This window comes from Trematosphaeria pertusa, assembly GCF_010094035.1.
Source record: "Trematosphaeria pertusa strain CBS 122368 unplaced genomic scaffold BU26scaffold_7, whole genome shotgun sequence".
NCBI classification, from domain to species: Eukaryota; Fungi; Ascomycota; class Dothideomycetes; order Pleosporales; family Trematosphaeriaceae; genus Trematosphaeria; species Trematosphaeria pertusa.
The window spans coordinates 462,446-476,463 of NW_022987218.1; the positions used below are offsets into that span (position 1 = coordinate 462,446).

Consider the following 14,018-nt stretch of genomic DNA (forward strand, 5'->3'; position numbering starts at 1 on the left):
CGTACACCGCCCTCCCAAATGCCGCTGGGCCGTGTATTTATCATTGGGTGCTATTTCGCCCATTGAAGATATCAGCATACGTGTCGATGCTAGTCCTGACTCGACAGCATGCAGGAATTCGAGAGAGGAAAGGCCGAGGTTCCTAGCAAGTCTTTTGCCGCCCTTCGTGCAGCTCCGCTGTCCGAAGTACCGTTCCCCCACGCCACGGCCCGACCCTTGAGCGGCGCCATTTCCGGGCCTCCGTTTCAACATTGCAAGCGAACTGAGGGCGACCGTGAACTAGTGTTCTGTGATGGAGGGCACGAGCTTCGAGCGTGTGAGCGAAGATGAGCTGATCTTTCCGGACCGGAAAGCACGCTTTCCGAGTAACCAATCAGAAGCGCCCTGCCCCCTTTCACAACACGAAAATAAATTTCCTCACAAGGCAACGTCCGCCTCATACGTCCTTCTCTCAGCATCTGTCTTTTGTTTCTCGATCCATTCGTTCATTCTCTCCACTCTCTTTTGTCCTGTTGTTCACGCAACCCCCGTCCATACGCCCGAAAATGCGGGCTCTCACAATCCTCGGCGCCGTCGTCGCCGCAATCTCCTCCCTCATGTACATGCTAGACTCCCATCTGGAAAAGTTCTACATCTTCACGCCCTCAGAGCTGAATGAGCTATCTCTCGCCGCCATTGAGGCTCATGGCAACGATACCCGCTCCGCCGTCCACTACATCGTCTCTCATCTATCCACAACCCACCCCAATCACGTGAACCTGGACGAAGAATGGATCTTTAACAACGCTGGCGGAGCTATGGGTGCCATGTACATCATCCACGCCTCCATCACCGAATATTTGATCATTTTTGGCACGGCGATCGGAACGGAAGGCCATACGGGACGCCATACGGCGGATGATTACTTTTATATCCTCAAGGGCGAGGAGTTGGCATATAGCCCTGGGAGTTTTGAGCCGGAGAGGTATCCGCAGGGCAGTATGCACCATTTGAAGCGCGGCGATGTCAAGCAGTACAGTATGCGGGATACGTGCTTTGCGCTTGAGTATGCTAGGGGGTGGATTCCACCTATGTTGTTCTTCGGATATGCGGATAGTAAGATACTCTGCTCCATTCTTGAGATTATTCGGGCTAATGACCGCTAGCCTTTACGAGCACTTTGGACTTTCCCACCCTTTGGAGAACTACCTGGATTACGGGCCGAGAAATGGTGACGAACCTGGCGCAGATGAAGCTATAAACGAGCTGCTCAGGGCGGCATTGTTGTCAGAAAATCTGACGAGCTGCATCTACCACATCTACCACATCTACCAGTCTATAGCGGCATCAAAGGGAAGGAAGGACCTCGTAATCTAATTTATAATCTCGCCCTCTCTCGCAAGATATCGTTGACCAACCTCTCCGCCTCCCACGCACTCCCAAACCCGCTCTGATATCCATACCCCGCATGCCCATAATTATGCACCACCCAGTTTCCCCCGATTCTCTCTCTCTCAACCCTCGGGCCACCCTTCCTCATCGGCCGCAGTCCCACGCCATGTCTTATCACGCTCAACTCCGTCACCTTTCCCGTCTTCGGCGCCAGCGCAGGACATAGATCGATAGAGCGCTGCATGATGCGCTGCGCAAGATTCGGGTCAGGCTGTGATTCCCAATTCCCATGCTGTAAGCATCCACCGAGAATCGTGCCCCCGCCGACAGCGCGCTGCATGATGTACGTTGCCTCATCGTCTCCATCGTCTGTCCCACTCACCGTGACCATCACTCTAGGCTCGTTTCTCACGAGCACGATCTGTCCGCGCCCGGGGTACACGTTGGAGTCCAAGACGCCCCCGAGCTTGGAGGCTAACAGACCGGTGCAGTTGATGATTATGGAGGCGCTGCCGGAGGTGTGGTGCAGGGAAGCTTCGTTAATGTGAGTGAGGATTCCGCGTTTGAAGGTGACGCCGTTTTTGACGCATTGACCGAGAAGCCAGGGGAGGAAGATGGCGGTGTTGATGCAGACACTGGTGAAGGAGGTACCGGTATCGCAGTCTGAGGGTAGCTCGGATTTAGGTAGGACGCGGAACTGTGAGCATATTAGCGCGTTTTCTGTTGGTTCACAACAGGCATTGAAGAAATAGTATCTTTTTTGAGGTTTTATGTAAACCTACATTTGGAACGACATCCTTAAACCACGCATCCTCTCTAACTAGCTCTTTGAACCACTGCCCTGTAGCAGTTCCCGCGTCCTTCTTCCTCCCGTAAATGACCGTCTCTTGGTAATGAATGCCTGCTTCCGGCACCTCTCGGCAGATCCTGTCCAATTCACCCCAAGTCGCCTTCTCAAACTTTTGCAGGTTTGACCCCGGCGTTCCGACGGGAAAGTAGTTTGCTCCCGCCCAGGGGGATGCGTATTCTATGTCATAGTCACCAGGCATATGCTTGGCCACGACCGTGATGTCAAGGTCCCTGTGCTTGGACAAGACAAGGGCCGTCGTGAGTCCCACGACGCCCGCACTGGAATGCTCGTATTTAGCATGGGCATTCCCAGATGCGCATCGCGGGTAGGGCTGAATGGAGATGAAACTTGCGGAACAAGCTTACCCGACTATCACGACACGTGTAGCCATAATCACGGCGCAGATCAGGCAGCATCAAAGTATGGTGAGCAATGCAGATGATGTCCACGGATGCCAGATTTTGCACCTGATGTGGTCCGGTGGAGTGAGGCGGAACCCTGCTTTGTTTGCGTCGCCGCTGATTGGCCGCTCGCCACAACTCAAGGGCAGCCGGCACGAGAGCATCTCGAGCCTGGATCTGGGCCGGCACGAGATAACGCGTGTTTATTTACCTGCGAGCCGGCCAGGCTCCAGCTGTTTCAAGACTCACTCACCCATTGCCCGCGCTGCGCGTGCCTGAAGACGTCCGGACTGCTGCTGCTCACACCGCCTGCTGCAGCCGCACCCGCTGTCAGGCCATCTTTGGGGAATTTTCGCGCGCTTATTTTCCCCCTTCGCCAGGGCTGCGGGCGTGTTCCGGCAGGCGAAGGGCTAGAGGGAAGCCGTGGCCCGTGTACGTCATTGTTGCTCCCGAGGTACGTATTCAATTTTTCCCGCTGGGCCTCACATTCCTCCGGGCCGCTTGAGAGTACTGCGACCCAAAAATCGCGATTGTGTAGTTTGCTGAAGGCACAGCTGTCCTCCAGGCTCCCGGGCTGGCGCTCTCTGACTAAGGCGGTGTTCTGCCTCCTGGGTGGGCTTGGCCGGGCCTCACTATCCCTGTTTCGGCGGGCTGCGGGCTACGAAGCTCTCCTCGCGTCACCACAAAGGTACGATATTCTTCACCACCTCCGAGAAGGGCGACACAATACCCACCTCGCGGTGGCCGCCCTGCCTCACCACACCTTTCACTCCGCCCACCAGCCCGTCTTTCATCCATGACCACAAACACTCCGCCTTGTTCCTTTGTTCCTGCACTCCGCCTTCTCCTGTCTCGCGACACAGCTTGCACCAGCTGGCAATATGGCGCCCCGCAAGCAGCGAGCCGACTCCCCTGAGTTCCCCATTCTCGACGCCAATGGCTTGTATGCGGGCGAGATCAGAGGCGATGGTGAGTGCAAAATCTATTTTTGACGCGAATTGAAGCTGACTTGTGCAAGGCAACTGCCTCTTCAACGCCTTGTCAGACCAGCTCTACGGCCACCAAGAGATGCACGAGGTGCTCCGCACCGCGACTATCGAGCACATGCGCGAGAATTCAGACTTCTACCGCCAGTACATGGCCGTGAACAATGTTCGCCGCAACCCAAAACGCAAGACGACGGCTGCGCTGCCAACACGCATCGACACCACCTACCACACCGAGGAAGAGCTGCAGAAGCAGTTCGAAGAGCACGTCGAGAAGATGGGCCAGCCGGGCGAGTGGGCCGACAACATGGAGGTGTCGGCGTTCGCGTCGGCCCTCAACGTTCACGTCCGCCTCTGGCAGGCTGACTACACGTACCTCTTTTCACCACGCATCTATTACCTCCCGGACGGCCCAGATGATGTCGATGACCGACAAGTCCTGCACATTGCTTATCATGTAGGTGAATCGCAATCCTACGTTCCAGAGCCAAGAGCTAACACTGTCACAGAACTGGGAGCACTACTCATCCGTCCGCAACATCGCGGGACCACACACTGGCCTGCCCGAGGTCACCGTGATCCCTCAGCGGACCTCACTAAAGAAACGGCCTAGCCCTAGCATCGACGGAGATAGCGATGATGCCATCCCGCGAGCTAGTAAACGTCGCTCGCCCCTCCCGCTCTTCGACTCCGACTCCACACCCGAAGGCACGGAGAGCTCATCGGACGAGTCCAACGACCCGATCCCATCCCAATCACATCTAGATATTCCGGACTCCGAGCAGCCACTGAAGCCACAAAAGCTCACCATCAAGCTGCGAGGTCTGAGGACCACCGATCCGACCGAGCCTCGCACTGCCATTCCGCCATCTACGGCCCCAACCTCCACCTCTGCCTCTTCACTACAACCTTCTTCCACCCCACCGTCACCTACACACGCAAGCACGGCCGCAAGTACGACCACGACAGCAACGACGCTTGAGACGAAGACTTGAGATACATTTCGTCAAGACGATGATACCCCTATCACCATATCATGCATAGCCTAGGCGTACATTTTTCATTTTTCTACTTCTCTTGCATAGCATACGAGCATGGTGCATGACACGGTCACGGCATATATCAGACTTTGCATGGCCAATGATCCGGGCAGGCACCAAAGTGCTTGGGCCTGTGTCCTGGGTTTGGCTCGGCGTTGGGCGGCTCTCTGGTTAGGTTTCCTCTTCTGTAGATGCTTGGGTGACAGCTCGAATGCAAAACCCGTCCAGCCTTGTTGATTGACGTCCGGGTTGTGCCTTGTGATGTTCCCTGTGTGTCTTAGACGATCAACGTGTCCCTGTGCTACCTCATGCGGGTGAGGCTGACATGCATCAACGCGGTCCACAACAGAGTTGGCCCTGCTCTCTCACTCATAAGCCCGAGGGACACAAAGAATGCGATCGATCAACAGTGAGAATAGTACATTTCGCGGTGACTATAGCCCAGCCTCGTTCAACGTACTTCAGCTATACGGGCTCAACGCCCAAACCAGGCTCACCCTATGTACCCGTCGAAAATCCCTCTTGATGATCCATCACCGCAAAACGCCGTTACCATGCCAAAACGGAAACTGGGAAAATGTAAAACAGCCCCTTGCGGGCCAGGGCAGAGAAGCAAAAAAGCCTATCCATCAATTACGTCTGTCTCTACGCGCCCTCGAACTGGTCATCCCTCCTGTCCGCTTCCGGGCCCCTCTCTAGCCGCGGACTCAGCGGACCGACATCAATCGGCGGAGGCGCCACCATCCCGATCAGACTCTTGCGATGCCCGCGCGGACTCTTGTCCAGCGTCTCGGTCGCTTCCTCCACCATTAGACTCTGCGCGACCTCCGCGCCGCCCTCGCCATCCTCATCAAGCAGCAGCCCGCGATTCGTGAGCCGCAAGCCGAGGATCTGTTGACGCAGCTCATCAATGTAGGCTTGCATTTGCGGGAAAGGGAGTTTAACAGGCCCTCCAGTCTGCGTTTCTTGGCCGTGGATACCGTACAAGCGCGTAGCGGCGTCGAGACATTTTTCCGCTTGCAGGGCTTTGTCGAGCCGCCACCAGTTTTCTGCGGCGAGGACGGCCCAGAGCGCTGCTTTCCTGCGTCTTGAGCCTAGCTTGAAAGCGCCGACACCGGTGCGGACGGCGTAGCAGGCGGAAATGCGTTCCGTGAAGAGCGCGGTGCCGACAGCACCCACGAGGCCCGTTTCGAGGATGCGCGATGCCCAACGCGCAGCGTCGTCGGCGGCGCCGGAGCCGCGGAGTCGGAGGAGTTCGAGGCCTAGGGCGAGTGTGCGGAGGGCGTAGTAGGGTGCTGCGCTTCGTTGGCGGTCGGTGTAGGAGTAGGATGCGGCTTCGATCCAGGCGTCTATGTTTTCGGTGCGAGTCTTTGAGGACAGAGGTGTGGTGCTCATGAGCGCAGATAGGGCGGCCATTTCCGCCGCGCCCGCGTAGTGCCGCCACGCTTTATCATTTTGGAAATCCGTCCTAAGAATATCGTACGTGCTGAGCGCGAGTTTCCAGTCCCGCAGCATGAAGCAGTAATCCGCTAGTTTGCGCATGAGCGCTTCTGGCGCATCGGGCCGGTAGAAGCCCTGCAGGCTGTCGTAGTTTGAATTTGAGGAGAGCGTGGGAGAGGACGAGTTGCGCGACGACCCAAAGGGCGTCCAGCGCTTGGAGAGCGACATGAAGCGACCTGAGATCCCGCGACGGCGGGCCAAGACTTGCTCGTTCCAGGTGGCGATTGCGCGCTCCATGTTGGGGACGATAGATTGGGCGACGAGTTCGCGGACAAAGGTTTTTATGGCAGTGATGTCGGAGTCGGGGATGTATGGGGTGGGATCCGTTATATCGTCCGCAGTTTCTGAAAGATTTTAGCGATATGTTTGCTTGAGTGCTTATTTAGACATACCTCGCTTTTGGATCTCCGCTAGCTCCTCCCCAGCAGACATCCATTCGCAGGTTGGTAACCGCACGCTGTCGTCATCGGATGGTATACATTGTTGGCTCTTCAACCTCAGCAGATGGCAATGTAGGCCGAAATGTCGTTTCATGGCGTCAAAAGTCTGATTGGACTTTGCAATATCTCCCGTGTCTTCGTCATGTATCAACAAGTAGTATCTTAGAAAGTCGTTCTCCACCCATTGAGGAAGCCGAAGGTCACCGTCATGCTGCCTTTTATAGAGCCTCCTAAGCTCTTCTATCGGATTTGGATTCCGCGAGCTAATCGCAATGACACCTGCCACGGGGTGTGCGAACGTCTCGTGCGGCACTAATGGGAGCCCTGACAATAACCGACGCAAGTATAACGTATAGAAGGGAGAAGACGTCGCTTCCGCCGGAACCGGCTCGCTTTGGCTGAGGTAGTCGGAGACCATGCCTTCGGTGTTGAACTCGGAATATTGCAAATGTCGATCCACCAATTCTTCGATTTGCGCAACATCTCCACCTATCCGCCGCGGCGGCACGGCGCTTGATGATGTCCTCGCACCTTCGCTTTGCCCATTTGTTGTATTGACCCGCAGATTTGGATTCCTGGGGGGGAGCCCCAGTCCCTCGTTGATTCCAACGAACCTTACGCCAAAGTCGTCGCAGCTCTTGCCTGCGCCAACGCTATCTCTTATTGTGACCTTTCCAGGCACCGACTCCCCAAATGGCCTTAATAGTTGTAGCAATCCGCCCTCCAAGCCCTTTCTCCGCATCAGTTCCTCCGTCTCTGTGTCCGCAAGCACCACCACGTGGGGCGCAAATGCCCTTTGTATGAGCAGCCTATGCTCGTCCGAGACGCCCGGTGGCAGGCTCCCTGGGGTCCCCGCGCCATTTAATCTCGATCCGGGAGAGAAGGTAGAGCTGGGTACGACGGAGGCGGTCGGTGTGGCGCTGCCGGAGCTGGGGCGCGAGCCTGATAGCGATGTGGTCGACTCGAAAAGCTTATGCAGCGAAGGGTTCGATCTTCGGTAGGGCAGGGAGGCCAGAGAAGAGGCAGGCGACGCTCGCTGTTTGGGCAGGATCATGGAGGCCTCCAGATCGGCGGGATACCTGGGCGGCTTCGGCGTGGCATCTTGCAGCGGCGTCATGGGAGGCTCGGGCGGGGCGCCCACGGGGATCTGGATGTGCGCGCAACTTCTGGGGGTGCCGGCATGTAGTCTGGCGCTGCGTGTCTGTGTCCGGCGGGGGAAAGCGGCGTGTGTGGGCGCTTTGCGGCGTTTATAGGCTCGGAGTGTATGAAGAGAGGTGACGATGCTCGCCGGCCTTTCTGCGCTCTCATTTGCCAGAGCGGAATCGCAGGTACAGAAACACTACACCTCCGGCGCCATCCCAGTTTTCGTTCACCACGCTCCTTCAACACCAAATTTGCCTTCTAATCATTAGTTTGCACGCTCTGTGTATCCTCTCCGGGGCTCTTTCTGCCCATTAACGCTGAGGAAAGGCCCGCCGAAGTCACATGGATGCCGATGAGTCGTGCCTGCCAGCTTTGTTCACCGCGAGCAATTTCTTTCCACTTCAGACCTAACTCTCTATTACTGTCACGACATTCTCGCTACACAAGATCATCACTCTCCATACGTCGGTACCACCCCATTTCTACCTTTCGCTTCTGTCGTATGCCGACTAGAAGACAACCGTCACCCAACACGCACGAGCAGCCGAACCCCAAACGGCAGAAAAGTGAGCCTTCTCACCCTCTCTCAATACGAGCCTACGGCACCATGGCCTCCCAAGAGGGCTCAAACCAGGTCATCATTGAGTTGACCGAAAGCGAGACTCAACTGCGTGACCTCCTTCTGGGGGTAGCCGCCTATATTGATGAGACGCCTGTCGCTGAAGAGGGCGCTACCGGAGTCCAAGTACCGGGTGAGCTCACCAAGGAGAAGACCGTCTTGCGCTGGACTGGCGGCTGGGTCCGAGACAAGTTGCTCGGCGTCAGGAGCCATGACATCGACGTCGCCATCAATAAGATGACTGGCGAGCACTTCGGGATCAAGATGCTGGAGTACCTCAAGATACCAGGCAACATCGAGAAGTACGGCATCGAGCAGCAGGAGGGAACGAGGATCATGACCGGACTGCACAAGATCAAGGCCAACCCCGCGGCGTCCAAGAACCTGGAGACTGCTACCATCAGGATCATGGGTATCGACCTCGATCTCGTCAACCTTAGGAAGGAGACCTACAACGAAAACAGTCGAAACCCACAGATGGAGTTTGGAACTGCCGAAGAAGACGCCCTACGTCGAGACGCCACAGTGAACGCCATGTTTTATAATTTGCACACCATGGAGATCGAGGACTTTACTGGCCGCGGATTCGAGGATATGGCGGCGAAGATCATCCGAACCCCTCTAGAGCCGTACCAGACCTTCATAGACGATCCGCTTCGCGTCCTCCGTTTGATCCGATTTGCCAGCCGGCTGGAGTACACCATCGAGCCAGAGACAGAAACCGCAATGGGGAACAAAGATATCCAGAAAGCCTTGAGAGTCAAGATCAAGCGGGAGCGGATCGGCGATGAGCTAGAGAAGATGTTGAAGGGCCCTGATCCTCATAGGGCCCTCCGCCTCATCGACAAGTTCGGCCTCTACGAGACCATCTTCACGGATCCCACCAGGGACTTCGAGTACCAACCCGAAACAAAGTACTTTGCGCCAGCGTACGATTTTGCCAACGAGGTTGTCCAAAACACAAGCCAGTTTATACCTCCAGTCATCCCTCAAACACTCATTCGGAACTCGGACGAGCGGTACTTTGCCTGGATCTGCGCCGCTGTGATGCCCTGGGCCGATGCCCCGAAAGTCCCGCACAAGAAACGAGCAAAGAATCCATTTCACGCTGCTTATCTCGTCGCTCAGGAAGGCTTCAAGGCTCCTAATAGGGTCTCTGAAGTCATTGTCGCCTCTATGGAGAACAGCGAAGATATTATGAAGCTAGTAGAACAGTGCTGGAAGGAAATCTCACATTCCAAGACCGAACCGAACCTCCAGAAAGACGCTTCAGCAAGGGACACCCTAGGCATGGCCATACGACGTTGGGGTTCAACCTGGAGGATGCAACTCTTCTTCTCTCTCGTTTACGAGATCGCGCTAGGGAGAGTGTCAAGAGACTGTAAGTCGCCATTGAATCTTCCTTCGAAAAGAAAACAACCTTAGGTCAAAGGCATTTGGCTGGATCCGTTGTGACAGCTAAGCGCCCAATTTAACAACGCCTTACTAACTATATCCAGGGGTTCTACGCCTATACTCCGTCTTCCTGGAGACTTTGACCAAGGAAAACCTGCTCGAAGCCGACAAGTTCAAGCCTCTGATTAATGGCAAGGAGCTGGCTGAAGCCTTAGGCACCAAACCCGGGCCGTGGATGAAGGGCGCCCTCGACGTGGTGATGGCGTGGCAGCTGCGCAACCCGGAGATCACCAACCCTGCCCTGGCGATTGAAGCAGTCAAGAAGAGCGCCGACAAGACCACCAGTACGCTTGCCCCTCATCTCGCATCGCATTTTCTTCGGCTTACGATTCCACAAATGTTTGCGCAGACTAAACGGCCCGCGAACGCGATGGCAACCGAAGGCAAGAGATGGAAAGAACCAGGCAATGAGTATGCCACAGACTTGCTGAAGTATGTTCTGTGTAACACAGAACCAGAAGAGATTCCGAGAAATTTCATGTTGCTGCGCCAGCCAATTCTCCAGATGATGGACGACACGGACCTGGAATGGAAAGCGAGAGCCTGCGAATTGATCACATTACTCATCAAATCTGCTCCGCCAGACTACGTCGTTCAGCGCGGTTACGACCTTCTTTTCTCGGAAGAATTGTGGCAATTCTTCACTTACATACCTTCTTTGACTCCGCAATTCGAATCAGTCAGGCTTCTCGAACATGTATATCCGGCTCTCCTATCCCTAATTCGCATTAGGGGAACTCTGGACGAAAACCTCCTCGATAGAATCGTACGCGAAGGCGTCGTCGCTCCTCTGTTCCATTTAACAAATCCAATGGCATATCCCGAGCTCACCACTCTCATCGTGTCCCAACTCGTCTTCCTCCTCCACGGGTTGAGAATCCAGGCGGTTAAGCACCTGCAGCTCTTGCGTCCTCTTCTTGGCAATATCCTCGACGACCCCCTGGCTCCCGCATATCCTCCGCTATTGGTAGCTACTGCGAAGGCTACCCAAAGCGCTATCAGTAATTGTTGGCCGCTCATCAAAGAGGGCGAAGCCATGCAAATGTATGCGTGGGTCTACAAAGCTTGGTCAAATGTCCGCGGTTATACGCACACTGATCCTAGGGCATTGGACGAGGCGATGAGCGAGCTGAAACACTTGATGTGGCTGGTGGATGAATTGCTCATGTCGCTCCCGGTGGCCGAGCCCTTTTGGAACAAGGAGAAGAGGAGGCTTTTGAAGGAGCAACCGCAGTCCAAGGAACTGTTTGAGAAGTGCAAGCTGCCCACGAACGGGCCGGACGTTTCGACAACGGAAACGTCGAGGGACAATTAAGACTTCCCGGTTGGCAGTGCTGGGTGCTGTGGTGTTTTGTTGTCTTTCTACCGGGCTTTGTTTATGTCGGGCTATGGGAGCCGCTGACTGCGCGGGTTGTATTTCTACGTCTGGGGGCGGGGGTAGTAGGCCAGTAGCGCGGTAGATTTATCATCGTGCATATGCCATTGTACTTATGTTCATGGTGTCCTATCAAAGATCAACGTCATATGCAGTTTGGAAGCCTATGCATCAAAACACGTTCATAATGCATAAGCTAAAGTTCCAGTCATGCAATTTGTATACACCTCGCCAGAAACCCACTACAGCCGAGTATTAGGGGCACATCGTGGCCTGGAAATTGCTTTTGACACACCGTGCCAAGTTAAAGACACCATTTCGCCCATACATCCTGCCGCCTTGTACGCGCCATATCCCGACATCCCATTCACGACCTTAACTATGCCAGAACAGACACCGTGACGCACTCAAGTACATAGCTAATCCCAGCCCTCCTTCCACGGCTTCCTCGCCTTCTTGCTCTTGTTGTTCTTGCCCTTCTTCTTGGCCTTGCCGTCCTTACCATCCTCGTGATGCATCTCCGTCTCGTAGCCCTCGAAATGCTGCGGCGCAATCGACCATGCCGGCTGTCCCAGGCCCGGCGCATACATCGTCGGCGAGCAGCCGCACATCCCACCACCACCGTATCCGTGTCCATGACCGTAACCGCCATTGGCAGCACCATAGGCGCCGATGTCGTCGTCGTACTCATGGTCATAGTCGAAGCCGTAGCCGTATTCGGGGTCAGAGCTCGAGGTGAAGCCGTAGCCGGGACCAGAGCTCGAGGAGAGGCCGTAGCCGGAACCAGAGCGCGGGGTGAAGCCATAGCCGGAACCAGAGCGCGAGGAGAGGCCGTAGCCGGAACCAGAGCGCGAGGCGAAGCCGTCATAGACGGGGAGGTTGGGATCGTAGTTGGGATCCTGCAGGGTTCCGCGCTGCAGCTGGACTTTGAGGAGCTGGTTGTAGAAGGGGTCGCGCGGGTCGATATTGTAGTTTGGGAGCGCGTACTTGGGGATGAACGGCGGAGCCGTGGCGTCTAGCGAGGTGAGCCCAGTCTTGTTCTTGTAGACGAGGCTGTTCTTGGTAGGGTGGAGGTAGGCGCGCAGAGTCATGGGCGACATTGGCGGGTGGGACAGCGCGCCTGGGATGAATGAGGCCGCGCGGGGGTTGAGCTTGGAGCGCATGGCGCCGAACACTGGGGTATCGGCGCGCTTGAGCTTGAGGTCTTGAGCACCTCCAGCGTGGATGGTGACGGAGATAGCCATTGTGTGTGGCGGACGAGGAGAGTTGTCTGCTATCTTTGGTCTTGTTAGCGACGGCGCAGAGTAGACAGAGGTTGTAGCGGTGTGAGGGTGTCGAAGTTAAATATGCTAGCTGGCGGACAGAAATTTGTGCGCGAGGCGAGCGTGGTGAAAGGTAGAGGAACGGGAAATTAGACTAGCGGTGGAGTGACGGGCACGCAAGGAGCTAATTTGCGGCAGGAGCGAAGAAGTGAAAGGAGATATCATGTGAACCACGCCGAGCGTTGCACTTCGTTATGACATGGTGCCCTGAGGATTGTGAATGGTGTTCGAGTAGCTTGCTCCGGGGGTGGCAAAGGGAGAGAATCTGAAGAGCATTGGCGAGGTCAAAGGGGTTCCCAAAATTTGAGGTCGCCGCCTGCGCGTCATCGATGCATGTTCCCGCGAGAACCTGGTCTATCCCGGCGCCGTTGCATAGGATGCTGGGGACTAGTTTAACGTAGACCGTATGTGCCAGAATACCAGTTCAACATTCCTCGAGTCTTCCTTGGACGGGCGATTACTTGCTCGAGGTGGGTATCGTGATGTGCACATATATTCGTCCTCGTAGCTGATGCTCCTTAGGAATAGGAACAGATCCAGATATCCTACTTCAGAACCGCGTCCTCATCCCCGCTACTACCCTCTTCCTCCTCATCACCATCTTTCACACTATTCATCTCAACGTCTTCTTCTCCCTCCTCATCGCTGTCCCGAAATCCCTCCCCCTGTCTTTCGCCCTCCAGCAACGGCTCGATTCCAGTCGCAGCTTCAACGCCCGCTTTATTCCCCTCTTCTCTCCTCCCGATAATCACGCTCCCTGCCACTAGTAATGCTGCGCCCAGCCACCACAGTCCGGGTAGCGCCTCGGAGAATATCAACGTGCCGAGTATGGCGGTGATCATGAAGTTTGCGGACGTGTTTATGACGCTGACGCGCACGGTAGAGGAAGCGAGGGTAAGAGCGCGCGTGAAGAGGCCCCACATTACCGCGTTGAAGACGAGGTTGAGGCCGAAGAAGATCTAGGGGTCGAGCATTAGCTCACGTCTAGGCAAGAACGGGGATGTAGGGGGAGCGTACCCCGCGAATACCGAATTCGACCACTTTATTTGACGGACTCAGATTGAAAGCTTGCGATATGGAGCTTGACCACGAGGTAGTGAGCTCTGTGGTCGTCCTGGCGGGGATTAGCTGTGGGTGAGAGAAGGGCGTCAGGGACCATACAGCTTCGCGAATACGCCATTGAATGCTGCGCAAGCGCCGCTTGCGACTGCCAGGACCAGCCACGTGGACTTCGTTCTTGCAGAAGGCATTGCAAATCGTAAAGCTGGGTATACGCGAGGGATGAGGTCTGATAGTGTAGATGGAGATGGAACGCAGTCCACTAACGGCAGGGGTGCCGTTTCGGGCTTAGTCAATATTGTTCCGCCCGCGCTTCCACACGAAGGCTCGCCAATCTCACCTCCAATCCCAGACTCTATCCAACTATCAAAGAAGGACCACACGCCTAGGATAGCGATAGGTTAAGGAGAAACGAGCGTAGGCCATCAAAAAGAGCCTGGAAGTACAATGTTGAGCT

The 14,018-nt window shown here is 55.6% G+C and overlaps 7 protein-coding genes across 7 annotated transcripts; 3 read left to right on the forward strand and 4 right to left on the reverse strand.

The window, feature by feature from the left end:
* Positions 1-545: 545 nt before the first annotated feature.
* Positions 546-1,240, forward strand: BU26DRAFT_427168 (C-8 sterol isomerase; the record flags this gene model as incomplete). The annotated part of the gene is made up of 2 exons (XM_033823719.1): positions 546-1,095; positions 1,146-1,240. 2 exons carry the CDS (start codon positions 546-548, stop codon positions 1,238-1,240), a joined length of 645 nt encoding a protein of 214 aa, XP_033683790.1.
* On the reverse strand, positions 1,176-2,767 carry BU26DRAFT_518996 (FAD dependent oxidoreductase). Its single transcript, XM_033828947.1, has 3 exons — positions 2,587-2,767; positions 2,154-2,499; positions 1,176-2,068 (listed from the first exon to the last, which is right to left on the reverse strand). The coding sequence occupies exons 1-3, from the start codon at positions 2,610-2,612 to the stop codon at positions 1,358-1,360; spliced, it is 1,083 nt and encodes a 360-aa protein (XP_033683791.1). The 5' UTR covers positions 2,613-2,767; the 3' UTR covers positions 1,176-1,357.
* A 736-nt stretch (positions 2,768-3,503) lies between these two features.
* BU26DRAFT_426522 (OTU-domain-containing protein) lies at positions 3,504-4,603 on the forward strand (the record flags this gene model as incomplete). Its single annotated transcript, XM_033823676.1, has 3 exons — positions 3,504-3,591; positions 3,641-4,065; positions 4,118-4,603. 3 exons carry the CDS (start codon positions 3,504-3,506, stop codon positions 4,601-4,603), a joined length of 999 nt encoding a protein of 332 aa, XP_033683792.1.
* A 454-nt stretch (positions 4,604-5,057) lies between these two features.
* BU26DRAFT_550713 (uncharacterized protein) lies at positions 5,058-7,853 on the reverse strand. The gene is made up of 2 exons (XM_033832066.1): positions 6,541-7,853; positions 5,058-6,492 (listed from the first exon to the last, which is right to left on the reverse strand). Exons 1-2 carry the CDS (start codon positions 7,703-7,705, stop codon positions 5,294-5,296), a joined length of 2,364 nt encoding a protein of 787 aa, XP_033683793.1. The 5' UTR covers positions 7,706-7,853; the 3' UTR covers positions 5,058-5,293.
* Positions 7,854-8,233: 380 nt separating this feature from the next.
* BU26DRAFT_426668 (tRNA nucleotidyltransferas-like protein) lies at positions 8,234-11,120 on the forward strand (the record flags this gene model as incomplete). Its single annotated transcript, XM_033823688.1, has 2 exons — positions 8,234-9,731; positions 9,850-11,120. 2 exons carry the CDS (start codon positions 8,234-8,236, stop codon positions 11,118-11,120), a joined length of 2,769 nt encoding a protein of 922 aa, XP_033683794.1.
* Positions 11,121-11,590: 470 nt separating this feature from the next.
* On the reverse strand, positions 11,591-12,735 carry BU26DRAFT_305857 (uncharacterized protein). Its single transcript, XM_033821854.1, has one exon. The coding sequence runs from the start codon at positions 12,422-12,424 to the stop codon at positions 11,600-11,602; it is 825 nt and encodes a 274-aa protein (XP_033683795.1). The 5' UTR covers positions 12,425-12,735; the 3' UTR covers positions 11,591-11,599.
* On the reverse strand, positions 12,736-13,788 carry BU26DRAFT_305856 (uncharacterized protein). Its single transcript, XM_033821853.1, has 3 exons — positions 13,664-13,788; positions 13,520-13,616; positions 12,736-13,461 (listed from the first exon to the last, which is right to left on the reverse strand). Exons 1-3 carry the CDS (start codon positions 13,750-13,752, stop codon positions 13,048-13,050), a joined length of 600 nt encoding a protein of 199 aa, XP_033683796.1. The 5' UTR covers positions 13,753-13,788; the 3' UTR covers positions 12,736-13,047.
* Between the last annotated feature and the right edge of the window lie 230 nt (positions 13,789-14,018).